Below are 27,005 nucleotides of genomic sequence, written 5' to 3' on the forward strand. Positions count from 1 at the left end.
TAATGATTTTGTTTGCTATACTAGCAGAGGATGCTGCATTTTGTAGGTTGGACACCGGCAGTACACATTGTAGGGCAATAGAAAAGGAGCAAAACAAAATAAAACAGAGGCCCACTTTGAAGAATTTATAGAAAACAATCTTTATTCTTCCTCTCAAAGTATAAATAAGTCGCACTGAAATGTCATATAATCAAAACAGGGTGAGAAATCCCACTCCCCTTCACAAAGTTATACTGTACAATTGTAAGATACATTCATTGGCAAATTTTAACAGCTGTTTATGGACAATGAGGAATGATGGGCATATGTCACCAAGTTTGAACTCTTGTTCTTTCAAGTGAGTAAAGTTTCCATTTATCCTTTCATCTACTAAAGATTCCTCTTCACCTCTCTTGTCCAGCCAGATAGATTTTGTTAGCCAAAGAAGATGGCATGCTTGCTAAAGCGGAGTTGTCTGACTGGTAGTAACAGTGGTGTAGATTTCTTTTTTAAAACCCCACTACTACAGCATCAACATAACATTGGGGCTTCTCTTCCATAATAACACAATACATTTTCCTATGATGTGAAAGCCTGCTCTCAAGTTTACTGTTTCCCAAAGTACAGTAGGATAGTAAAGTTTGAGCATGTGAGCTATTTTTCTAAATGTTAAGGCTACTATCCCCTTCTGCACTAAAGCAGTGGTTCCCAAACTATGTCCCTCCAGGTGTTTTGGATGTCACAAAATGTCAACCATCTTGGCCAACAGTTATGATTTCTGAGAGCTGAAGTCCAAGCTACCAGAATGACCAAAATTTGGAAACCAGTGATTTAAAGTGATGAGGAAGGGAAAAGTGTACTGAAAGAGAGAGTTGAACCTGTTCTCTAAAGGCCTGTGAACTAGACAGCTTATATTAAAAACACAAAAACTAAAACATCTCTTGGTTCATAAGCCTCTTGATTTTGCATATGACTGACCAAATACACTTTTATTTTCTTAAAAATATATAATTCCCCACATTCAAAGACTTAATGCTGATGACAGACATTCTCCAGTTTCTTGGGCATCCAGACTAAGAAAAAAAAAAGACTTTCATTGACCAAGAAAAGGAGTTAATCATTCAGGAAGCTTATGATCAAGGAACGCAAACCTAAACTCATTCAGCTTATCATCACACTGACTTTGCAAGTTTGGATCCCATTTCACACTGCTGTGATCATAACAGGGATCTGAGCCATGCAGAAAGGTATTTTGGTCAATGTACATATTTCTATCGTACACGCAGTTTATTAACATTAGGAAGTTAACATTCCTATCATTGTATGTCATCCACTGCCTAAAGAAGGAATCTAGAAACAAACATTCATAGTCCCAATAATCATATCTTATTAATAACAAATCAGTTTGGTTTTTGGATATTAAAACTTAGCTATTCCATTAAAATGCGGTATAAAATTGACCTGAATCCTAGTGATTATTCCTAATAAGAGTTGACTCAAATGTTGAATGGTGTATCAAGACATGGAAAAATTGTATTGCTTGAATGGGCCATCTCAGGTTGAGACTGACATTCGAATTCATTATCTCCAATCAGAAAACAGAATATTAATACATAGTGGAAGCACTAATACAGAGGACTGTTTACAGTGGATGTTCCTCTTCTTATTCTATCACTCCAGTATTATGAGAGCCCAACACATATCCTTCCCACACAATCACTTTAAAAGGCCAAGACCACATAAAGGGCAGTCAAATGTGGTGGTAATCTACTGTTTCTCAAGGGTTGATGCTCTCTACCATTGGCATAATTGCAGTGTGGTCTCCTTTTCCATAGTTGAGGGGTTCTCATGTTATGCTAATAGCTCCCATTCCACCAAGGTAACATCTACCAGTATATTGGACTCAAGTATGCAACTGATTATATTGAAGAACAGCTGGCTTCACCATGTTATGGTGAAGAGAATCTTACCACATCTATTCTCTCAGAAAAATTGAGATGTGGGAACATGGCAACAGTCTTACTATCACACAAGTGAACACTGCAGACAGCTGCTTATTCACATGGTTGTACATGCCATGATATTATGACAGGATGCTAAATGGCCATGCAATGCACTTCAGAGTCTTACACAGACACAAGATATCACAAACATACATTTTGAACATGAATGCTAGACCTCAATCTAGTCTTATCTGGTCAATCACAATGAACATCTGGATATTAACTGGCAAGCTGAAATACAACTCAGAATTATTAACAGTACCCATAATGGGTTAACCTTGACAGTTTCAGAAAAATCATTCACCATCAGGAAAGAACACCAAAGACAGAAAAACTGAATCTATGAATGCAAAAGCAGTATATACTACTGTTTTCTTGACATTACCAAGACAATTAGCAACACAAGTTAGTGATGCAATATCATTGCACCCCATCTAGAAATCTCACATATTCTAGCAGCACAGCATTATCCTACATGTAATTAGCTTCTTCAAAACAAATACATGTACCAGAATCCTATATGACTGTTGTGTACTCGGTAGCACAGTAATGTTGCTACACAGTGAATTCTACACCTCTTTGTGGAAATACCACTTTCTGTTAAGCAGCTGCTGGGATAGATTGGGGCCCATCCTCTGAATTCAGCTGCCTAACGTTTTTACCTCTTCCCATGAACAATTTCCAGCATAACAGGCAGAAAAAGGACCCCTTTCACAAATCCCCCTCACACCAGGAACATCGTGCAGTCACTTCCTGATTGACAGGGGAATGGGCCCCTGTCAATTGCAGCAGTTGCTTACCAGTTAGGGAGGTAAAGGGAACTTCCACAGTCCCTGCATAGTCCTTAAACGATGGGATGTGTAGGGATTGTGAATGTGTGCCAGTTGTAAATCTGTAATTGATGGTTATGGGTTCTCAATTACCCAAAAGGATTCTGGCCAGTCTCTTCTGTATAACAAGTTCAATAAAGTATTGTGCATTCAGGCCTTTAGAAAGGCACAATGGTTTTCTCCCAAGTTTCAGAGTTCACATTTTAAAACCTTTCTTGTCATGACAGAGCTTAGACTAATACAACTTTTCTTTGCAATGTTAGGGGGAAATCATCCTGTGTAGGAACAGGAAGCAATTGTAGTCACCACTATATGAAGAATCAAATTTCTTCAGATAATCAGAGAAAACGTGCTTGTTTGAGAGGCACAGTCATAGTAGCCATAGTAATTCCACACAAATTATGTGGAAATTATATGGTACAATTTCAGAGGATGAAAAGAAGGGACCACTAAGCAGGAAAGTGGGAAGGAGAAGGACACATTGTGTAAAGGAGAATGGCTTAAACTCGTACTTCTTTTCAGAAGATACACATGACAAGGTTTCACTTAATGCAAATTCTTCTGTACACACGAACACAATTCTTTGGTCCCAGTCTCTGCAGCTGCAGCATTGCTGATTTTTGGTTTCAACTGTAGATCATGAATACTTTGGGTTTCCCATCGTCCTTGATACTGTTGCTATCCATTTCTATTAGGATGTCCTTGTCATCCCTAATTATTGGAGCCTCGTCAGTATTCTGAAGAGTTTGTGGTAGGTTTCTCAAGCTGAAGTCCATGTCTTTAAAAGCATGGAGTAAAAACACTCCTAAAATAATGGTGAGGAATCCACATATGGTCCCAATAATGTCCACCGCAGACATGGTGACCCATTCCTTAAAGAGGATGACTGATGTGGTGATTACTATGGTGGTAAACAGCACATAGTAGATGGGGAAAACCATGGAGGTGTTGAAAATGTCAAGAGCCTTATTGAGGTAGTTGATCTGTGTGGTAATAGAGGCCACTAATGTAAAGACAAGAATCCAGGTCAGGGGGTGGTAAAGAACAGGCTGGTGAGCAAAAAACTCCTTGATGGCAATGCCAAGTCCTTTGACTGAAGACACAGAGAAAGCCCCAATCACAGAGCAGATGATGAGGTACACAAGAATATTGGTCTGTCCATAGCGTGGAGCTAGGAAGAAAATAAAAACTAGGCAAATCACCAAGAGAAGGCCAGCATAAACTAGGAAACCTGGAAGACATAAAAACAAGAGGAAGTGAGAGTTAAATCACACTGGAATCTTAGGGATGGAGTACTTGCTTGGCACTAATACACTTTATTTATATTCAGCTCTATCTCCCTGAGGGGACTCGAAGTGGATCACAACATACACAGATAGACCAACGTTCAATGTCTTTTAACAGAATGGAATAACAATGACATACAAATACACAGAACAAAGGCAAAGGCTTCCCCTTTCATCTCCAGCTTTCTGGAGGCGGTTCTCAACTCTGGCAATGGGGAGGTGCTTTTGTTCCATTTTCAAGCTGAAGAGCCTGTTGTCCGAAGACAGCTCCTGGTTGTGTTGCCAGAATGGCTGGATGGCTGCCTTTATTATCTTCCCACCAAAGCAGTACTTTATTGATCTACTCACATTTGCATGTTTTCAAACTGCTAGGTTGGCAGGAGTTAGGGCTTACAGCGGGAGCTCACCCCAACCTATGGCTTTGAACTGCCAACCTTTAGGTCAGCAGATTCAACAGTTCACTGTTTAACCCATTGCACCCCTAGTCCCACTAGAGTACTGGTTCTCAACCTGTGGGTTCCCAGGTGTTTTGGCCTACAACTCCCAGAAATCCTAGCCAGTTTACCAGCTGTTAGGATTTTTGGGAGTTGAAGGTCAAAACATCTGGGGACCCACTGGCTGAGAATCACTGCACTAGAGACTTAACTTTTGTAGAAGTAATTTTTTGACAACCACTGGAGGTGCTCCAAGACATACTGAAGCCAGAGCCAATGCAAAATATGACATTCCCTCCATTCCTATACAAACATTGACTGGATTGGCAGCAGGGGTACAGTACAACTGGGGATATGGAGAAGATGAGACGGTTACCTCTCCCAAATAAGAAGCCTGCCTTTCCAAATGGTTTTCCCCCTCAGTCCCCACATTCAAACCTTCAGTTGAATATTCAGAATTATAGGATGAGAACCTGCACCATCAGTTAAAAGTACGATGACACAATTCAGTCATCATATTTATGTCTGCTAATGCCAAACACACAAACCTCCTGTTTCAGCCTGACAGCACCCCAGCCCAAGAGGTCCTGGAGAACTCCAGATTAGGGTGCTGGGAAAATACATCTGCAGTGCTCTCCGGGTCACATCTAAAAGGCAGTTGGAGATACTTTTTGGGATCCTACTGCAACAGTTTGTCTCAATGTATTCTGTGACTGTGAGAGTGTTGCAGACATCATTTAATAGTGCTATCACTGGCAGCTCCTCAGAAATGCATCATTTGGGACACTTGTCCTTATCCATTACCATACACAGTCTGAAGTACCCATCCCGCTATGCCCAGGCTTCACAGCTATAATTAGACCATCATCCCATTTGTATTCCAGACAAATAATAGTTTGTACAACACGATGTCACTTTTAAACAACCAAAGTTGCTTTGCCATTGATTACCTGGCTCTTTCAGTTTAGAAGCTATTTCATCTAGAGTGGAGACTTCTTCTTCCTCTGGAGCATGGATCACCAGCACTGTACTACCCACAATGCTCAGCATGCAGCCTAATTTGCCCAGCAGGTTGAGACGCTCTCCAAGTAGATAGGAAGACAAAATGGCACTGTGTGTGAAAGGAAAATAAACCAAGAAAAGATATTTGAGATAATGCACTTAGGAAAAAAATAACTTGGACCAGAATGTCAAGGCTTGTCTGATTAAGTTTAGATTTACAAAAGATATTTCAAAGACAAAAGTGGTATTTATATATTCTGTATCTGATCCTGGTTCTTCTTGGAGAAAAGCAGCCTGGCCCCATCTATACAGCCCACATAAAGTGGGATAAAAATGGATTAGCCTGATGCATCCAGATGATGTTTCAGGTCAATCCATTTCAACCTGGAATTATCCAGGTTTAAAAGATATCTGAAATTATTGAAAAATCTGGACATGGACGCAGTTTCTCCTAGGATCTCCACTCAGGTTCCAAGCAGGCAGCCCCCACAGCTACCCCTCCTCCCCAGGCTCAGGCAGCCTGAGAACCCTTTTGCACAGCCGTATAACCCAGACTATCAAGACAAGTAGTCCAAAATATCAGCTTTGAACTGGATTATCTGAGTCCTCACGGCATATAAATGTCGCAAATCTATATAAATAAAATGTAATGTTCATTTGTGGGATTAACAGAACTCAAAAACCACTGGACGAATTGACACCAAATTTGGACACAAGAGACCTGTATGTCCTTCACTCAAAAAATTGATTTTGTCATTTGGGAGTAGTAGTTTCTGGGATTTATAGTTCATCTACAATCACAGAGCATTCTGAACCCCACCAATGGTAGAATTGGGCCAAATCTCCCACACAGAACCCCCATGTGGGCCACAGTAACACATGGCAGGGGACGGCTAGTAAATAAATAAAATAAATATCAGTTCAATGTGCATTTTATACAGCTGTGTGGAAGGGGCCTGAGGAGGAAGGTTGACAATGCCAGCCTCCCCTCCCTGTGCCCCAGAATTTCCCCAAAGCCCATTAGTTTCATTTTCTAGCCCCAGGAAGATAAGGTAAACCTTGTGGCTCCTACTGACTCCTTTCTTTTGTTTTTAGGGACTAAACGTTCGGCAAGAAAAGGACAATCTCTGTGTCCAGCCCTGCTGGTTTTCTTTGCATTTGGGCTGGTGTAGAAGGGCCCTATAATAATGTTCTATTTCAATGAAAAGCGGGCTATCATTTTTTAGCAGAAAAATATGTTAAACAATGAGTTTCTACTTTTTCAAGGAATGAGTTGACCCCATGTCCAACATAACTGCTAAGATTCGCTTTGTGAAAACCTACAAGAAACCTAGTTGACTCTATACAAGGACAGTGTTATCAAACTATTTGTTCTGCTTGCAGGCAAATCAGCTGGAGATGTGTATATATTGGAATAAATATAGGAGACCAGAGTTGAAATGAAAGGCAGTCACCTTATGAGTACGCTCAAGGCTCCAAGTGGAGTAACAATTGTTGCAGGTGCAAAGGCATAGGCAGCAAAGTTGGCAGCTTCTCCTCCGCCCACTGAGTAAATACACACAGGGTAAACAAAGAACAGGGGGATTATAAGAAATAGTATTCATGTGCAAATCTTTTTTGCTAGTTTTGTTTGCATTTAAGGCTGCATTCAAGTAGTATACCAAACCTTGAACAGCTCAGGGTATATAAAGACTGCCTGCCCCATGACTGATCTATCTAAGATTTAGGATCAGCTGGGGCAACTGTGACTGAGGACAGCAGAACAGCATGACTACATGGCAGGGACTTTTTTTTTCTGCTAGTACCTTGATTATGGATCTCTTTTCTACTAGAGATCCAGTAGTTCTCTTCCCCTTCCCATATTTTAGCTAACCTAAACTCTGTTGAGGAGCAGCTGGATATAAATAAAACAAACAACCATCTTCAATTAACAAAGTATTGCTCCCCTCCCTGAAAGCAAAAAAATGTATTGAGTTCAATTATATAACCATTAGCTGCCTCTTATATCCAAAATGTGCTGTCTGTGGCAACTTCCACACTGCTGAACTGCAGAGCTGGATCTTCAGGGACCACAAGAGCCCCAACTAGATGGGAATGTCTCTACATAGTAACTGTAGTTTACAGAGCAGCAGTCAGCAGACTGGTAAGCAGTGAAAGTGTCTCATTTCTCATCAAGCATAAATCAGACAACTGTGGAATAGTCCAACTTACTTGTGAGTAAACCAGCCCACCACAACCAGTCCCGTAGGTAGCCATGACCTCCATCCCCTGGGAAAGCAAAAGACAACATGTGCTTAGAGACTAACATATGTGAAGAGACTCATATTGTTCATGATAAAACAGAAACAAATAGCTAGATAACAGTATGACCAGTTGGCAAAAATACACACACACACACCCCTCTAAAAGCACTGGCTAAGCAAATCAATGGACTTAAATGGAAGTCTCCCTTCTATGAAATGCTTGAGACTAGAAGTGTTTAAATTTTCTTTTGATTTTGAAAGACTTGGATATCTTGGAACCCAAGTCTAAACACAAAATTAATGATTTGTTTCATATACACCTTGAACACATAGCCTGAAGGTAATTTCATATAGACTATTTTAAATAATTTTGTGCATGAACCATCAAAAAGTATAGTTGTCACTATCTCAGCCACTCATGAAGATGATTTCAGATTCTGGAGGATTCTGGGATTCTGGATAAGGGATGTTCAATGTGTCTAAACAAATCAAAGGTATTTTCAGCTGGGGAAGAGCTAATGGAATATGACAACTATGACAGAGAGTGGCCTAAATCTCAATGGTTAGTCTCAACTAGAGTAGACCACTTAATCAATAACTAAACAGAGAATCAACACATAGGCAAATCCCATTAATTCAACAGGTGTACTTTGGTTTGGATTAAAAATATGATTCAGGCCAAAATATCCCTGTTTAGAAATGGATATTTCACAACACATCACAAGGAAAATGTAAAAATTTATAGTGTGGAAACACTGAGATTATCATCAGCTGCATGTAATAATTCCATTCAAAGCTTTGTTTAGGAGCAAGAAAAATTGAAGATTGGAAATACGTAGTGGCAGAACAGGAAATGCTAGCTATTTACGAGTGTCTGACTAACAAGAATGTATGCGGGAGGCACCAAGATACAATGGCAAGAAACCAAGTATGAATGCCTAGCTGGAGAGATTAGATGGGTATCATACTGAGAAGTAGACAGTTCTTTAGCTGTGTAACAGTAACCACACCTATATATGTACTAGTTTAGGGTTTTCCTTCTTTTCAGCTTGGATAGTAAAGATTTATCTAAGGAAATCTTCCCCAATTTAGTACTCTTTTGACTAACCCATCCTCAAGATTGAGCAACCTTTCCCAAAGACTGGATTGGCTGGATTAATCAATTTTTCCAGACCTGGGTCCTGGCTGACTCAAAGCAAGCATGGGGAGATTAGGGAAAGGGTGAGAATAATGTGCCTCTTCAAATGTGGTTGGATTGCAATCCCTATTAGATCTATCCAGTATAGCCAATGGTGAAGCGTGCTAGAATCTGCAGTCCAACTCCATGAGTCTCATTCTTGTCTTAAGGTTAAATCTGGCATTACTTTTACTGAAAACGGCCTCATTGGAGTGAATTGATTTGTTAAATCACAACTAAATGAGATAAAGAATGTATATCTTTGTGTATAACCAGACATTAGGTCCTCCATATTAGCTGGGATTTGGTTCCAGGGCACCATCATGGGCTCCCAAAACTGTGGATGCTCAGGTTCGATTATATATAACAACGTAGAAAAATGTCATCTCTGATATAAAATGGCAAAATTGAGGTTGAAGCTGTGGTTACGGAGAGTTGTCTGTACTGGTGCTGAGACAATAACCTACATTGCATCTGAGGGCAGGGTATGTCACATATATCTCTCAATTCCTCAAAAGAAGTGAATTATAAGACCCCGAGGAACAACATACAGGAAGTATCCATTGCTAACCATAGGATCAGCCACATGAGGTAGGTGCCACTTATCCTGAAGACTTTACGAGTTTGCCATAAGTTTGGCAGGAGACAACTGATGGCTCCTTCCACCTGCCAAGCCAATGAAATCATACCAGCTCTAGTGCCTCCTTTCTCCACCAGCCGGCACAGTCCTTTCTTCTTCAAGATGATGCTGCTGCCAATGAGGAAGCTGGAGAGGATGGCCAAGGCCAGACCAATGTAGAAGCCATATTTGTCCTCTATCTGCACAGTTTGGTCAGTGTGTAAACTGAGATTCTTGGAGGATGAGGACGTGGAGCTGCTATTCTCGATGACCTGACAAACAACCTGACGAGACAAGCAAGTCAAGGTGAACACGGAACCTGGGAAAACAAGAATATTAGGGGTGGGGTGGAGAAAGACAACAAGGGTTTTAATGGATAGTACAGGTCACTTCTCACAATTGCATTATCTGTTTTCTTTACTTATTCAGTGTATGTCTGCATCCTCTAAAAATGTGACTTTCAGTGTTTCAAAACAGACAGTTGTTTTGAAACTTGTAAAAGGTTTCAAAACAACAAAATGTGAACAATTACAAAATCTATAAATTGTGAATGTGCAATGGTTGTTACAACATTTCCCCATTTCTGCTTCTTTTACTAAAACGAACTAAAATGTACAAGGAATGACTGCTCCATATGACTTTGAAGAAGTATATTTCCCTACCTCTTGGAAGGGAAATACACTTCTGAAAGAGTTAACATGGGAAAAAGGTGTATGCACGGAAGCTTTATCACCAATCTGCTTCCACAACAAGCCATTTTTTCAAAATCCAATTATCACAGGGACAGAAAGTGAGATGAAATCTTCATAACAGGGGCACAGACAGCAAAAAAACAAAAAAACCAAAAAAAAAACCAGAGGGGTGTTACCCTTCCCTATGCTATCCAAAGCTATATATATATATATATATTTGGCTGAAGTTACACCTAAAAAGATGTACATGTTCCAACTTAAGTGCAGATGCAACTTAAGAATAAACCTACAGAACGTATTTTCTTTGTAACTTGGAGACTACTTGTAATCATGAAATGAATAAAGGCACAGTATTCTACAAGCAAAAAGCTGACATTCTTATGTATCTCAATTATCTATATGCTTCTCAAATGAATCAGCTGTCTTAGGGTGCATCTATACTGTAGAATTAATGCAGTTTGATATCACTTTAACTGCCATAGATCAATGCTATGGGAATCAGTAGTTTGGTGAAGTACCAACACTTTTTGCCAAAACTTGTAAAACTACAGCTCCCATGATTCCATAACATTGAGCCATAGCAGTTAAAGTAGTGTCAAAAGGCATTAACTCTATAGCATAGACCCCTACTGATTTGAAGGGAGTGATTTTACTATGGGCATGTCTCAGTTGACAAAATATCTGACTCTGAAAAAAGAGACTTTTTTTACAGAGTCTTTTCCTGCCTGCCCAGTTTCTCCCCTTTCTTCCTTATCCTATGTCTAGTGGAAGATTTCTAGCAGCATTGGCACCATGAGGATAGTGAAAAGGAGCTGGAGAAACACAGGCATTTGATGTTGGATTGCAGCAGCTGTTCTGCAGTAAACAATGCAGCAAACCCTGAGCCAGGAAAGAATGAGATTCTATTTTAGACAATCCTAGTGCATCTGTGTATGTCTGCCCACAATAGGCAAGGTGAACAGCAGCTGCACCCAGCATCCCATAGTATGTGTGAACAATACAATGAGAAAAAGGAGAGCAAATAAGCATGCATCACTAGATGTCCCCAACATGTTCAAATGTATAGATCTATAAGTTCTGCCATCAAAATAGAAATCATAAGAAAAGTGGAAGCTGGTGAAAAAAAAATCTAGATCCATTTTGGTAGGAGCTTAAGGTTTAGTGTAGTCTCTAGAAGGTTCACAGTGTGTTTGTTTCTTTACAGGAGGTTTACTTGATCTAATTGTTTTGGTTCACATTTGTATAGTGTTAATTTTGGAGGGAAATGTTTTCAATTGCTTTACTATTCTTGTTTGTTGTTGTTTTGTTTTGATTTGTTTTGCAGCCACCAGTCTCTAATTTTTCCATGTTATTTCTGAATCGTACCATTTTTTTTTGTTAAAGAAGTAAATTAAATAAATATATTTGCACTGTGTCAAAGGAAAATATCACCAGAAACAGGCCCGTAGCCAGGATTTCGTTTCGGGGGGGGGGGCTGAATTTTTTTCAGGGGGGGTTCGGGGGGCTGAGTTTCGGGGGGGGGGTGAGTCTGAATGAAAGAGGGTCTAGCCTAGCAAACCTTTTGTATCATTACCCCAATACCCCCATTCATATGGGATATATTGAGTATGGTGATCAGATATTGATATGAGTAAACATAACAGTTTAAATAATGCACCTGTAAGGCCTTTTCGCGAACCACCATGAGAATTTCGGGGGGGGGGGGGTTAAGCCCCTCAAGCCCCCCCCCCCCCCCCCCGGCTACATGCCTGACCAGAAACCAAATTTATAAATAAGGCTGAAAAGCATATTAAAAGCGGTATGAAATAACTCAACCCATGTTTCATCTTAAGGAGAGCAATCTCTTTTCTTAACAAATGTTGACATCACTGCCTTTAATGCCTGCATAGCAATGGCAAATTCAACAAGTAATGCTTTTTCTGGTCACTGAATGGGAATTTGCATCTGGAAGGCAAAAAAAAGGATCTTTCAGAAAGCGAAGAGGCATTGTATCATCTTAAAGAGGCAAGCATCTTAGAGCAATATTTTTCAAGACAAAAATGCTGTTGCTTGCTCAACTGGAAACTCAACCAGATAAACTTTTTCCAGCAAAGGACACAGGGCTTTTTCTCCGTCATGCACCTGTTAAACAGCAGAGAGCCTCTAAATGTGTATTTCATGCTGGGAAAAGCTAGATAGTTTGAATATCCAGATGAGAAACAGCTTATCTGTCATGAAGAATATTTACTCTGATCAATTCTACTTGTATGCCTCTCCAAGAAGGTAAAAATGACCCCTTTGTTTTCTGATAATCCAGTGAGACCTTGCTGAGAGCTAAGCAAGAATGTTACAAGAAAATTACATATGGTACATGAGATAATATTTTTGAATTCTCCTCTATAAGGGATAGCATGGAAATCATTAAAGGAATGAATAAATACACGAGCAGAATGCTTTATTTCTTGCAAAGGCCTCAATCTAAGTCCCATCTACAACAGACCATTTTTTTGTGTGTGTCAGGAATGACTTTTGAGAAACTGCAAGTCGCTTCTAGTGTGAGAGAATTGGCCGCCTGCAAGGACGCTGCCCAGGGGATGCCCGGATGTTTGATGTTTTACCATCCTTGTTATAGGCTTCTCTCATGTCCCTGCACGACGAGCTGGAGTTGACAGAGAGAGCTCATCCACACTCTCCCTGGATTTGAACCTCAGACCTGTCAGTCTTTAGTCCTGCCGGAACAAGGGTTTAACTCACTGAGCTACTGTGGGCTCCTAAACAGGCTGATTAAATCAACAGGATTTACTTATGTACCGATCCACCAGAACCACTAATTCAAAATAATTTAGAATAATTATAGTTGGTGCTATCAATGGCATCCAGATCTGTTGTATGGTGTGTTGTATCATATAAAAACTCTCATGCATGAGTTGCTTTAGTAATACTTCCTAGTCTTACATAGTAAACCTCAACCATGCAAAGCATACAACTGGAAAAACAAGATCTATCTGTATTCAGGGATACAGAAAAAAATCAATCCAACTTCCCCTATTTTTAGCAAGATCCCAAAGAGTAGAATAAAGACTTTGTAAAATTACAACTCCCATGATTTCATAGCAATTAAAGTGGTGTCAGACTGCATTAATTCAACAGTGTAAGTCTTGTTGGTTTACTTTGTGGAAATGCAAAACATGCCACGTGAACAACAGTTAAAATCAGTTAACTAACCTATACACCAAATGCCAATGCAAAATAATGGAAATGAGTCCACATGCCTGATTGAGAATCAGAAAGCAATAAAAGGGAAGTCATTATGATTATGGAAATGGAACAGAATAATAGACTAACTCATATTTACTCTGATCAAACATCTTAGCAAGATGATTTATGTGAATTATTCATAATAAGAAAAAAGTTACACGTCACGTTATATCAAAGATAAGGCATTGTTAATGTTTACAACTAAAGGTGTGTCAACTAGTGCAGGGAGTGGAAGGGGGAGGACACTGATGAGCTTCTACGTTTCTCACACCCAAGACAATGATCCATTTATAGCTCATTACAGGAGAGATGGCAATTACTTCAAAGTCTTTAAGATGCTAGAGTTATGCTGATTTAATGAGTGGTTTGAAATTTGGGTTGCTAATGACTGAGCTTAAGCAACTGCCAAAATTAATAAGAATAGGTCAGGAGTGGATAAAAGTTGTGTTGTCAAAGGCTTTCATGGCTAGAAACACTGGGTTGCTGTAAGTTTTCCGGGCTATCTGGCCATGTTCCAGAAGCATTCTCTTCTAATGTTTCACCCACAATTATGGCAGACATTCTCAGAGGTTGTGAGGTCTGTTGGAAATTAGCCATTGAAATCCACAAGCATGTGGACAATTTCAACAGAAAGGAGGAAACCATGAAAATGAATAAAATCTGGCTACCAGTATTTAAAAAAACCTCTAAAATCAAGACAGTAAATAAAGAACAACACTTAAAATTGGGGGAATTCCAGACAGGAAACAATCAGGATCAGCTAATACCTCCAACATAGGATTCATCCAGACAGGAAACAGCCAGGCTTTGAAGCTGCAAGGCCATTCACTGCTAATCAAGGTGGCTAATTGCAGCATTCTCACTCACCTCAAACAGACAAGTGTTCTTTCTCCCACCCTGGACAATCCACAGATATATAAATCTCATTTGCCAAGTTTCCAACAGACCTCACAATCTCAGAATGCGTGCCAGAGATGTGGGTGAAATGTCAGGAGAGAATGCTTCTGGAACATGGCCATACAATCCAGAAAACTCACAGCCAGGCCCGTAGCCAGGATTTCGATTCGGGGGGGGGGGGGGCTGAGATTTTTTCGGGGTGGGGGGGGCTGAGTTTCAGGGGGGGCAAGTCTGAGTGAAAGAGGGTCTAGCCTAGCAAACCTTTTGTATCGTTACCCCAATACCCCCATGCATATGGGATATATTGAGTATGGTGATCAGATCATGATATGAATAAACATAACAGTTTGAATAAAGCACCAGTAAGGCCTTTTCGCGAACTACCATGAGAATTGAGAACATGCCTGCTCACAGCAATCCAATGTATAAAGGTTTTTAAGATTAAATGGCCCTTACAGTGTAATAGCCCAGAGATTCATATTTCCTTATGTTTTCCTCAACTATCTAAAGCAGGTTGGTGACTCTAAGATTCACCATGGCTCAACCCTAAAAAGATGCTTGTCAGGCACCTTTATGGTTAGCTTTCAGGATGGAAGTGAAAGTCTATTAGGTCAGATCCAGAGAATGGCAAGTATAGAGAAAGGTTTTCCTGGTTCTTTCCTGCATTCGCTACTTTCTCTAGATATCCCTGGGTGTCATGTGATCAGAAAGTCATTCCCAATCACTAGGGACGCAGGTGGGTCTATCTTACACAAACAGAGGTGTTTATTTACTTGAGTGAGACATCCAAACCACAGATCCAAGATTCTTATTTCACAAAGTATTTAGACGTGGAGGGGAAGATGTTTTTCATTCTTTGTTCCTGTTTGTTTCCACATTTTAAGTCATATATTGCATCATAGATCATGCAGCTGTGGAACTGCATTGCCATGCATGCAAACACAAACTCTTATGACATGGGAACTTTGGAAAGTCAAATGCCAATTGAGCACACTCTGTTGGCTGCATCTGTGTGAATGTAGGATGGCAGGGATATATCAGATCTTCTGAGAAAACAAGAAACATCAAATCTATCTACTGATCCCCCCCCCCCCCCCCCCAAACACAGATCTGCAGCTAAACAGCAAAAACAGGAATGCAAATGTGGCAGGCTGCTTAGACCCTGGCACTTTGCCTGATACAGGCCAGCCTTTGTGAACCAGAAAACAACAAGTGAATTCTTATCTCCATGACAGGGACAATACCCTAATGTCATACAAAAGCTAGCCTTTTCCATCCTTTGCCATTGACAATGCCTCCACCATCCTCGAAAGCAAAGGTTTCCTCATAAGAAAGGAGGAATGTGGGCACCAGTCATACTGATTTATTATCTCCAATTCTGCTATATTTCATGGGGAGAAAATCACAAAATTCAAAGTCCTTTGAAGGGACTGGGGCCATCATCACAGCAGAAAAAGACAGGGTGACATGGGTGAATCCTGAGATAACAGAATGGACTGTATCACTCTAGGCTAGATGTAGAACACTTCAATTTAATACTGCATGTAAGGCCTCTCAATAATAGGATCACCATAAGTTGAAGCCAACTTGACAGTAGTTAACGACATGTAAAAAAATGTACCCTGAATAGCTCTGAAAACAGAAATCAGAGATGCATTTTCTCACTGATGTGCAAATCAGTTTGTTTTTACTTCTTAATTTATTATACAAGATGCAAAAAAAAAAAAAAAAAAAGGGGGGGGGGAAGAATTATGAGATAGGGCAAATCCTTCAGGGCTTTCCTAGAAGTGGAAGAGCCAAAGTCTTTTCCCTTGTTTCTTGCCATCCGGCTCAATTTTGGGATGTGGAGGGAAGCTACAATGCCAGAACGTCCACGTAACACAGCCATAGCTAATTCTGGGAGTTGTATCCCCCCCCCCCCAAATCAAGCAATTCTCCAGACTTGGAGCCAGTCTTCACAGAGTACAGTGAAAGGGAAGAAGTGTTGACTTTATGATCACCTCTCCTTGCCAAGAGCTGCTTTCCCTTCAAAATAAAAGCTGAAACAGAGCCAGTGTGGTGTAGTGGTTTGAAAGTTAGACTACGCCTCTGGAAAATAGGGTTCAACCCCCCACTCAGCCATGAAAACCCACTTTGTTTTTTTTTTTAAATTGTGCCTGAAGCAAATTGAGAATACAGTAATAAAAAACCACTAACAAAGTTAAAAACTTTGCATTGTGCTAGATTTCCTTTGACCAGAAGCTTGCCACTTGGAGTGCCTCTGGTGCCACTGGAAGAAGGTCCTTTGTGCATGTGGCAGATTGCATTGTAGTAAGTGGTCTGTGGTTTGCTCTTCTCCACACTCGCATGTCATGGACTTCATTTTGTAGCCCCATTTCTGAAGATTGGTTCTGCATTTCATGATACCAGAGCGCAGTCTGTTCAGTGCCTTTCAAGTCACCCAGTCTTCTGTGTGCTCAAGAGAGAGTTTCTCATCTGGTATCAGCCATTGATCGAAGTTCTGGGTTTTAGCCTGCTACTTTTGGTCTCTCACTTGCTGAGGTGTTCCTGCGAGTTTCTCTGTAGATCTTAGGAAGCTGTTTCTTGATTTAAGTTGTTGGCATGCTGGTTGATATCTGAACTGAGGCTGGGCCAGAGATATCACTGCCTTGGTCGATTCCTGGCTCCTACTTCCTGGCGGATGTCATGCGGTGCAATACCAGCAAAACAGTATAATTTCTCCAGTGATATAGGGTGTAGACATCCTGTGATAATGCGACATGTCTCATTAAGAGCTACATCCACTGTTTTAACATGGTAAGATGTGTTTCACACTGGGCATGCGTATTCAGCAGCAGAGTAACAAAGTGCAAGGGCAGATGCCTTCACTGTGTCTGGTTGTGATCTCCAGGTTTTGCCAGTCAGCTTTAATATAATGTTATTTCTAGCACCCACTTTTTGCTTGATAGTCAAGCAGTGCTTCTTGTTCACTGGTTGATATTGGGTAAGTCACACATTCTCAGTCCCAGAAAACTCTGTGATTGTTTTGCCTCAGGGCGCTATAAGTTGGAAAGGTCTTGAGGGCACACAACAATAACAATGAGAGAACTCTTTTCATATACTTGTTTTATCTCATATTAAATTTATCCCAGTTAATGTTCCAGTATGGGAAAAAGTCGGCATATAATCCAAGACATGGATGGGTGGGTGTAAGCTTGATAAGCATGAGTGAGAGGAAACTTTGGAAGATCCCTCACCAGACTTTTCTTGATTTCTGTGTTTAGACTCAAGATGAAACCCCAGCTCCCCTACAATACCCTTTGCTTTGTCCTTCTGTGCCATTATCAGCAAGGTTGCCTGCAAGGACAACAGCATACATTCCTCCCCAGGTCCTCGAAGCCGTTGTGCTTTAAACATAACACAAAAGAGGAGGAGTGCTGGACAGCAAAACATTAAGACATCGCGGCCATCTATTTCTCCTTAAAGGACTTTCCACTTTCTTACCCTTACCCCCGTAGTGCAGCTGGTTAAACCACTGAGCTGTTGAACTTGCTGACCAAAAGGTTGGCAGCTCATATCCGTGGAGTGGCGTGAGCTCCCGCTATTAACCCCAGCTTCTGCCACCCTAGCAGTCTGAAAACATGTAAATATGTGTAGATCAATAGGTACCGCTCCAGCTTAATGTCAAGGGGAAACTTTTACCTTTACTACCCTTCCTTCTGGCATGACTTCAGGATCAAATCCACTCCTCGCCCATTGTGACCTTGCTTGTGCCAAATATAAGGGTGAAGGGGGAAAGGGACCTCCTGGCCAAACTGGGGGCCCTTCCACACAAATCCACATTGAACTGGAGTGTGTGGCAGTGTGGACTCAGATAACCCAGTTCAAAGCAGATACTGAGGATTGTCTGTCTTGATGTCCTGGATTAATCTGGCTGTGTGGAAGGGCCCAAGGGGGTCTCTCAGGGGAGAAAGTGCGAGCTTCCCTCTCTTCTCCTTCCTTCCAAGCTCACAGAAACCCATTGTGATGCGCAGACTTGCCTGGGAGAAACGTTACTAGCCACCTAGGCTGAGTTACTCTGGCAACAACAGCAGCAGCAACCGCCTCCCACTCAAACAGATTGGGGAGACTTTTCGAGGAGGCAGGGGCCAACTTGGGCCCCCGAGATGTTTTGGACTCCAGCCCCCAGCATTCCTCGCAGCCCCAGGCCCCTTCCTTTCCCCCCTCAGCCCCTTAAGCCGGTGGCTGTTAGGAATGGTGGGAGTTGGAGCCCAAAACACCTGGAGGGAGGGAGGGAGGGAGGGCCCAAGTTGGCCCAGGCCTGCTCTAACCCCTTCTCTCCGACTGCCTTCCTTCCCCTCCCAAGGCGCGACTGCCCTGCCGGCCCCTCTCCAAAAGCCACGCCAAGACCCGAGACTTTTGGCGGGCTTCGGACTGGGGCGCCCGCTCCTTGGCTGGCCCCTTGGGGGAGTCCGAAGGGTCCTTCCCGCCTCTGCCCGGCTCCCGTCTCTCTCTCCCCGTCTCCCCAGCCAGGCCTTAATCCTCCGCTCACCGTGGGCGCAGCTCCGGTTGACCCACAGCGGCTCCATTGGCGTCCTCTTCTCCGCCGGGGCTCAGTCAGAGCATCACCAAACAACAGCCGCGGCGGCAACAGCAGCAGGTGGAAGGAAGGGAGAGGGGAGCGTCCGCGCCCGGCTTGTGGCGTGTGGTGCGCCGGTCCCGATGTGCGAGGCGCAGCCGGCTCCCTGCCTTGGCCGCCGCCGCCGCCTCCTGGGCTGCTCTGGTCCGTCTGCCTCCGTCAGCTGCGGGAGGGAAAGCAGGCGCGCCTCGCCTTCACCTGGGCTGGGCTGGAAAGGGGCCCCCGGCAGACACGCCTCCTCCTCCTCCTCCTCCTCCTCCCCCCCCCCCTTTTCTCAAGGTGTCTGTGCGGCTGTGCCTTCAAGACATCTGGCGATAGATGCACTTCTTAGGGCCTCATCACACTTAGATTGAACACTGTGAGGGCCATCCGCTGCATGGCTACCAGCCTCCTCCCAGCAGACTCAAATCAAGGAAAAGCTTTCTGAGAACTATCACTCCTCTTGGTGTCCCCCCAGAAATAGCAAGGGTATCCCTCTGGGCAGCTAAACCAGGAAATCCCAACTGGATGGCCCCCCACGAGGGTCTTCCTCCAGGGGCAAACAAAAAATGGGCAACCTGGAAGTGGAGTGGGCAGATCAAAAGACAACCTGGCAAAATGGCACTACCTAAAAGAATCCCACACCTTGTGTGACTGTGGGGCGGAACAGACAACTCCACCTCTGTATACTTGTCCACTATGTCCTGCCTCATGTACAGAGGAAGAATTGTTGGAGGCTACAGACAATGCCGTTGCTGTTGCCCGTTTTTGGTCAAAAGATATTGAGCCGCCTGTGCTCCTATTTTTTATCAGTTTTATACTAATTTATGCAATGCTTTTGGTACAAAATAAATAAATCACACTAAAGAATGAATCCACTTTAAATCTGGTTTCTGCCTGCAACAGAATTATGGGGTTTGTAGTTTTGGGAGGAGCCCTTAACAGCCTCCCTATACTACAAACCCCAGAATTGTGCAGGAGGCCAAAACCGGATTTAAAGTGGATTTAATAGTGTGATGAAGGTTTTAGGCAAGGAACCCCCATCTTGTCACTTCATTCTTCTGACATACAGCCTCCGGCAACTGGGACTTCTTGGTAATGTCCCCATCCAAGGACTAACCAGACCCTGTCACTTCATTCATACAGCCTCCGACAACTGGGACTTTTTGGTGATTTCCCCATCCAAGGACTAACCAGACCCTGCTGATTGTGCTTTTCCAGCATGGGAAGGGCTTGGACTAAGCGGCCCTTCTGCTCTCTTCTAACACTACAATTCAGGGATTTCAAGAACAGAAGGGATCTGGTGTTTTTAGGCTCCCCAAGGATGGGCCCTTGGTATCCGCTGGGCTTTTGATCCACTTTTTGGGAGAACTGGAAAAGGATCAGCTTTACTATACAGGCAGTCTCCAAGTTACAAAAAGATAGGGTTGTAACTGTCTGTTCTTAAGGGGAATTTGTTTGCAAATCAGGACAGGTACATTTATAAGTGTAACTCCAGATATGTATATGTATAGGGTTATTTATTTATTTATTTCACATATTTGTATCCCATCCTTCTCACCCCCTGGAAGGGGGACCCAGAGCAGCTTCACAACAGGCATTCATTCAATGCCAACAACAGTAATAAATGATAAAAGCCATTAAAACACAAAATTACTAAAACATTGTTTAAATCACACTGGTTTGAAATCATAGTTCAGTCGGTCCATTGTCATTCACACAAATTGGGTCTCATTCTAATTTGCTGCTTCTACCATTCAAACAATTGGTCCCATAGCCACATTCTAAAGGACAAGAGTGAGGGGGCCAATCTAATATCACTGGGTAGAGAGTTCCACAGGTGAGGGGTCACCACTGAGAAGGTCCTGGCTCTCGTCTCCACTACTCGTGTTTGCAAGGATTGTGGGACCAAGAGCAGGGCCTCTCCCATCCATCTTAGACTTCACGATGGTTCATAGCAGGAGGTACATTCAGACAGGGAAGCTGGGCCAGAACTGTTCAGGGCTTTATAGGCTAAAGCCAGCACTTTGAATTGTGTTCGATAGCAGATTGGCAACCGCTGGGCTAGTTGGAGCTTCCAAGCAGTCTTCAAATGCAACCCCACGTAGAGTGCATTACAGTAATCTATTCAGGATGTAATGAGAGCATGGACCACCATGGCCAAGCCTGACTTCGCAAGGTATGGGAACAACTGGCGCACAAGTTTTATTTGTGCAAAAGCTCCCCTAGCCACCACTGAGACCTGGGATCACTCCCGAGCTGTATATGTATATGTATTTAGTTATTTATTTATATCCCACTTTTCTCAACCATGAAGGGGACTCAAGGTGGCTTACAGGTAGGCAACAATTTGATGCCTTAACAACAATATAAAATTAAAATAAACATTTCAATTAAATTAAGATCAAAATTGAAATACATTTAAATATTTTTAAAATGTTAGAATTGCTATAAAACCACGCTATCCGCAATCATAATCCAGGTATGTTTATGTGTATATGTACATTGTGAATGGTGTCTCTTACATAAAATTAGGGATTAGTTTAATCTTTTCAAGCTGTAGATGGCTGAATCTGTCCATGGATACCAAGGGCTGATGGCATGTGCAGTGAACTGTTAATATGTCAACGTCAAAGGATGCAGGATACACTCCAAACTGCACAGTCGAAAGCAGGGTGTACATGCACTAAGGTCTATGTGTTTCATTAAATTATCTACCCTGGAGTCTGCTTCTGGTTTAGAAATCCATTTTGTGTTAAATTGAGAACCTCTTTAATTGAAAGGAGCGGGGATTCTGCCCCGACTATTCATTCCATTTCCTCAGCTGCTTTTAAAATGTCCCAGTTTCTCTCTCCCCTTTACACTCAGCTTACTTCAGTTACTGAAAATTGAGTTCAAAGTGCAGAAATAATTTGTACCCTCCCAGTAGGAAGGAAGCTGGAATCTTGCTCTTCCTCACAGGCTCGGTAGAAAGCAACCTCCTGCAGTCTCTCCTCGTTTGTCTGTTTTTCACTTTTTGTTATCTTGACCAAGTTTTGTGTTCCTCGGCCATTCCTCTCCTGGTTTTTATCTCTGAAATGCTGCGGGTATGATCTTTAAACAAATGTGTGGCCTACTGTGCTGAGTTCTAATTTCATTTTTAAATCCGTGGCTGTAATCTTGCATTGGGAGATATAGCTAGAAGAGTCTCCATTCCTTGTCTAGCAGATGGAAAGTATTGTCGAAGGCGTTCATGGTCGGAATCACTGGATTGTTGTATTTTTTTTTTTGGGCTATATGTTCTAGAGGCATTCTCTTCTGACGTTTCGCCTGCATCTATGGCAAGCATCCTCACTACCTCTGAGTATGCTTGCCATAGATGCAGGCAAAACATCAGGAGAGAATGCCTCTAGAACATGGCCGTATAGCCCGAAAAAACATACAACAATCCAGATGGAAAGTATTTATTCTTATAGCTCAGTGGTTCTTAACCTGTGGGCCACGGACCACTGATGGGCCGCAAGGATGAAAATCTGGTCCACGAGCCTCCTTCCTTTTTATTTTATTTTATTTTATTTCCACTCCTTTCGTGCTGCCTGCCACTCCTTCCCTGTTGCTGACCAGCCTTGACCCCTTGGATAAAGCACTTCAGCTCTAGATTATTAAACATGGTTTTCTGTGGACTAGCAGATGGTAACTACTGGATGACAAAGGTTTTGTGTTAGAAACTAGAGCTGACGTGGTCTATCCAATGCAATTTTCTGAATCAGCACCCCAAATAACTAAACCGAATCTAATGCTGACCAAAAACTGATTCGTAACCCTTTTGGTACTAATGTTGGAGACTGGTCCCTAGTCAAAGTTGTCTCTGGTCAAGTGGTCCCTGTTAAAAAAAAGTTTGGGAACCACTGTTATAGTTGGATGTATGGGGACTTCCAGGGCTCCTCCTCCTCCCTCAGATGGTGTCATTGCTCTCTGGAGTCTGATCAGCTGCTCTTGCCCCAACCAGGAAAGGGTTGGATTTTGGAAGTTACAGCTGAGAAAATGTGAGTTGGGAGGGGATTTTGGCAATTTCACCATTGATAGAGAAATTTAACCTCTGCAATGACTAAAAAAATGAGTTGCAATTGCATAAGCATGTCACCTATGATATTGGAAAATTGCTTACAGGATGCTATCCTATACGCTTAACCCACTGGCATTTTTTTGCTTGCTCTTTGAGATGTTTTATCATTTCTTGTTTAAGTGATTTTTTTCTTTCATTTAAACATGTGTTCATTAATTAGGCTTTTCCAAAAATCTATGGTTATTATTTATTGCACTCCTTTTTGAAATTTTGGAATAATGTTGTGTCTGTGTGTGTGTGTGTCAGGAGCGACTTGAGAAAATGCAAGTCACTTCTGGTGTGAGAGAACTGGCCATCTGCAAAGATCTTGCTCAGGGGATGGCCAGATGTTTTGTGTTTTACCATCCTTGTGGGAGGATTCTCCCATGTCCCCTCATGGGGAGCTGGAGCTGACAGAGGGAGCTCATCCATGCTCTCCCTGGATTCGAACCTTTGACCTGTTGGTCTACAGTCCTGCCGGAACAAGGTTTTAACCCATTGCTCCATATGATATGGATACAGGTGACTGATAAAAACATCTGTCATTGCACCTTGCACATTATGCTTCTTGAGTAATCCTCTTGGGTGCGGCTATCTGTGCTCGCCTTCAGAAACAAAGAGAAGGTGTGTCATATGTGTAATTCAAGGTTAAGTTAAGATTGTGCAAAATGTTTGCTTGAGTAAATGTATCCAGGCAGTGACATCAGCATCCAAGTGTAGGACTAGGGTGCAGTAATGATTTTCAGAGTGGCATGTATGATAGTTATCCAGACATAAGCAATAGTTGTACTTAATATGGAGCCATATTCATTGGAAGTGTAGGTTGTCTCCCTGTTCCCCTTCTACCAGCAAGAAAAGATCTTTTTATTTGATTATTTGAACAGGTATTTTGAGATTAAGTGGGTGTGTGGAAAGATCTGCACTTATAGTCATATTTTAAAATGCTTTTATATTGGGCTGTTATGTGTTTTCTGGGCTGTATGGCCATGTTCCAGAAGCATTCTTTCCTGATGTTTTGCTTGCATCTATAGCAGGCATCCTCAGAGGTTGTGAGGACCTCACAATCTCTGAGAATGCCTGCCATAGATGCAACTCCAAAATTCAAGGTCAATGCCCACCAAACCCTTCCAGTATTTTCTGTTGGTCATGGGAGTTCTGTGTGCCAAGTTTTTTTTTCCAATTTTATTGTTGGTGGAGTTCAGTTTGCTCTTTGAGTTTAGGTGAACTATAAATCACTGCAACTCCCAAATGACAAAATCAATCCCCACCCCCACCCCACCAGCATTCAAATTTGGGCGTATCAGGTATTTGTGCCAAATTTCATCTAGTGATTGAAAATACATCCTGCATATAGGATATTTATATAATGATTCGTAACAGTAGCAAAATTACAGTTATGAAGTAGCAACAAAAATAATTTTATGTTTGGAGGTCACCACAACATGAGGAACGGTATTGAGGGGTCACAGCATTACGGAAGGTTGAGAACCACTGTACTAGGAGCACTTTGGGGTTCCATGGCCACTGCTTTGATGGTGACAAGATGATCTTGTCACCATCAAAGTGACAAGAAAAATGCATTGAAACTAAAGCAATATAAAGATAAATGTATTACAAAAGTTGTTAACAATACAATAAAGATTTTTTAAAAAAAAGATGGTGACAAGATGATGACAATAAGCAGAACCCTGGAAAGTGTGAAGGCCATTGTAAACAGCAACAGAACCAGCCCAACTGTTTACATGTCCCCAAAGTGAAGGACTGCTCTGGAGCTTTGAGGAAGCTCTGGAGCATTATCTAACTTTGGCTAATGAGGGGCAAGACCATGTTAAACAGCCTTGCCCATCATTGGGGGGTGAATTGGCTTCGTGTGTCATGTTGATGCCACAAAGTCAATTCAGATGATATGACCCATTTATATGGGACCTGAGATGCTCCCCGCTCTTCTCCTCAAATGTATCAGCAGATGAAGGAAAAGCCTTACCTGTTAAACCTTAGTCAGTGTTAAGCTTGTATATTTGCATTGGGTTTTTCTAAGCTTCATTCAATAATTGATCCAATGGGGTTTCCTTGCAGTTGGGACTAGATTTGGATTTAGGCCTTTGGATCTTCCTCCCCTACTAGCCCCATGGCGTAGTAAAATGGTGTATCTTATATAAAATGGCAAAATCAAGGTTTGCTTTTGGGATATTTTAAATATATATATATATATATATATAATCTCAACTTGTGAATGGTTGAATCTGTGGATACAGAAGTTGTAGATAAGATATAGAAGGGTAACTGTGATACATTTTCTATATTTACATGCCCAGTGGGAGGGAAAATATATTAGTGCTCTTCCCTGCCCATATTAGGCAATTTGTCTTGCCCAGATGTCATTAATGGTGCAGGTAACATATGGGCTAAACCCTGCTGATGCAGTCTTTAAGAGAAAGGGAATGTGTGCAGCAAACATCCAGTTAAATCCAGATGGACTTGAGTCATTTCTCAAATGACTCCTTTGTGAAACAGACCCCATCTTTGCCAGTAAAACTTCTTGACAGTATGTTGGTTTCTCAGCAATGCAGCTACACCTGAATTACTAGTTTGCAAACAGGGTGCTGCAAGTCTGAGGTAACTGCAAGAATCTGGAGTACAGGTGAATGCCAGTTGATGTCCAAAGAAGGTTTGCTGGTTGATGTCCAAAGAAGGTTTCACTGCATAGAAGGAGACATAATGGAGTTAGTTAAGGTATCAGAAATCTAATGTTAGCAGTAAAATATGCGTTCTCAAAAGTTGGCAACTCCAAGGGTCATTGTTTAAAAATAGATCAGTAAGAAATGGTCTTCTGGGCTCTGGAGTTGTAATGGTGTCCTCTTTGTAAGCTCTTTTACCTGTTCTATTTGTTTATTTCCATTGTTTTATTCCTTCAATGCTTCCATAACTTGTTTCATACTGTCAAATTATAGCACAATATCCTGAACAAATAGGAATTGTATTATCGAAGGTTTTCATGGCCAGAATCACTGGGTTGTTGTAGGTTTTTTGGGCTGTATGGACATGTTCTAGAAGCATTCTCTCCTTACGTTTCACCTGTATCTATGGCAGGCATCCTCAGAGGTTGTGAGGAATTTCAAAAAACCAAGTAATTAACAGTTCTTGGAAGGGAAAGGCATGTTTACTGAGCTGCGGGAGCCACTCATTGTGATCCTATCAGCAGTTAGGATAGCAATGTCTGCCTGAGAATTTATATCCTGCCTTTTTCTCAAAGTGGGATCCTGGGTGGCTTTTATAAATAGCACACTAGATATCTCAAGTCTACCAGGGTTTCCACATCAATAATGCAAAGATGTTTTCTTTACATTTGGGTAATAAAAGATCAAAGAACTGGTGAAAAACAATGCTATATATTAAGACTGTGCTGAATAATTAGTTATATGTTGGGATGGTTGAAAAAAATATGTTTGCGTCAAGATAGCCCTTATGTTAACTTCCAGTTCTATAGTTCTATATAAGTGGTTCTCAACCTGTGGGTTCCCAGATGCTTTGGCCTTCAACTCCCAGAAATCCTAACAGATGTCAAGCTGGCTGGGATTTCTGAGAGTTGTAGGCCTTACTTAGGCGATCCCTCATAGCCCGAGGATGATGGTCCTCCAAGTGCAGTATCTTGGCAGTGGGTCAATAGGTGATGGTGGAGCTCTATTCTTGTAGGCCAAAACATCCGGGGTCCCACAGGTTGAGAACCACTGTTCTATACCATGATGTATTTAGTTAATCCCATCCTACCCCCATTTCCTGATATCTAAAACTGTGGATAATAATGAGCCCTATTATTTTTGAATGACAGAGGTATATATTTTGGTTCCATATATATAGGTGTTGTACTGCATTTTGTATTGTTATTTTTGTTGGTGTAAATTAGATTTTCAAAACCCCATAAGAA

General features: G+C 41.8%; 1 protein-coding gene across 1 annotated transcript; it reads right to left on the reverse strand.

Moving 5' to 3' along the window:
- Positions 1 to 145: 145 nt before the first annotated feature.
- LOC132769004 (magnesium transporter NIPA2) lies at positions 146 to 19,200 on the reverse strand. Its single transcript, XM_060765550.2, has 6 exons — positions 18,931 to 19,200; positions 9,644 to 9,892; positions 7,746 to 7,802; positions 6,989 to 7,079; positions 5,483 to 5,643; positions 146 to 4,043 (listed from the first exon to the last, which is right to left on the reverse strand). Exons 1-6 carry the CDS (start codon positions 18,965 to 18,967, stop codon positions 3,439 to 3,441), a joined length of 1,200 nt encoding a protein of 399 aa, XP_060621533.1. The 5' UTR covers positions 18,968 to 19,200; the 3' UTR covers positions 146 to 3,438.
- Between the last annotated feature and the right edge of the window lie 7,805 nt (positions 19,201 to 27,005).

Source organism: Anolis sagrei, chromosome 2, assembly GCF_037176765.1.
Source record: "Anolis sagrei isolate rAnoSag1 chromosome 2, rAnoSag1.mat, whole genome shotgun sequence".
Classification (NCBI taxonomy): Eukaryota; Metazoa; Chordata; class Lepidosauria; order Squamata; family Dactyloidae; genus Anolis; species Anolis sagrei.

Excerpts from the sequence above, each read along its gene's own strand:
- LOC132769004 (XM_060765550.2), bottom strand. The coding sequence starts at position 18,967 with ATGGAGCCGCTGTGGGTCAACCGGAGCTGCGCCCACG. Across the intron at positions 5,644-6,988 it reads GCCTTGAGCGTACTCATAAG|TGCCATTTTGTCTTCCTATC; the intron begins GTGACTGCCTTT and ends TTTCACACACAG. Across the intron at positions 4,044-5,482 it reads TTCTAAACTGAAAGAGCCAG|GTTTCCTAGTTTATGCTGGC; the intron begins GTAATCAATGGC and ends TATGTCTTCCAG.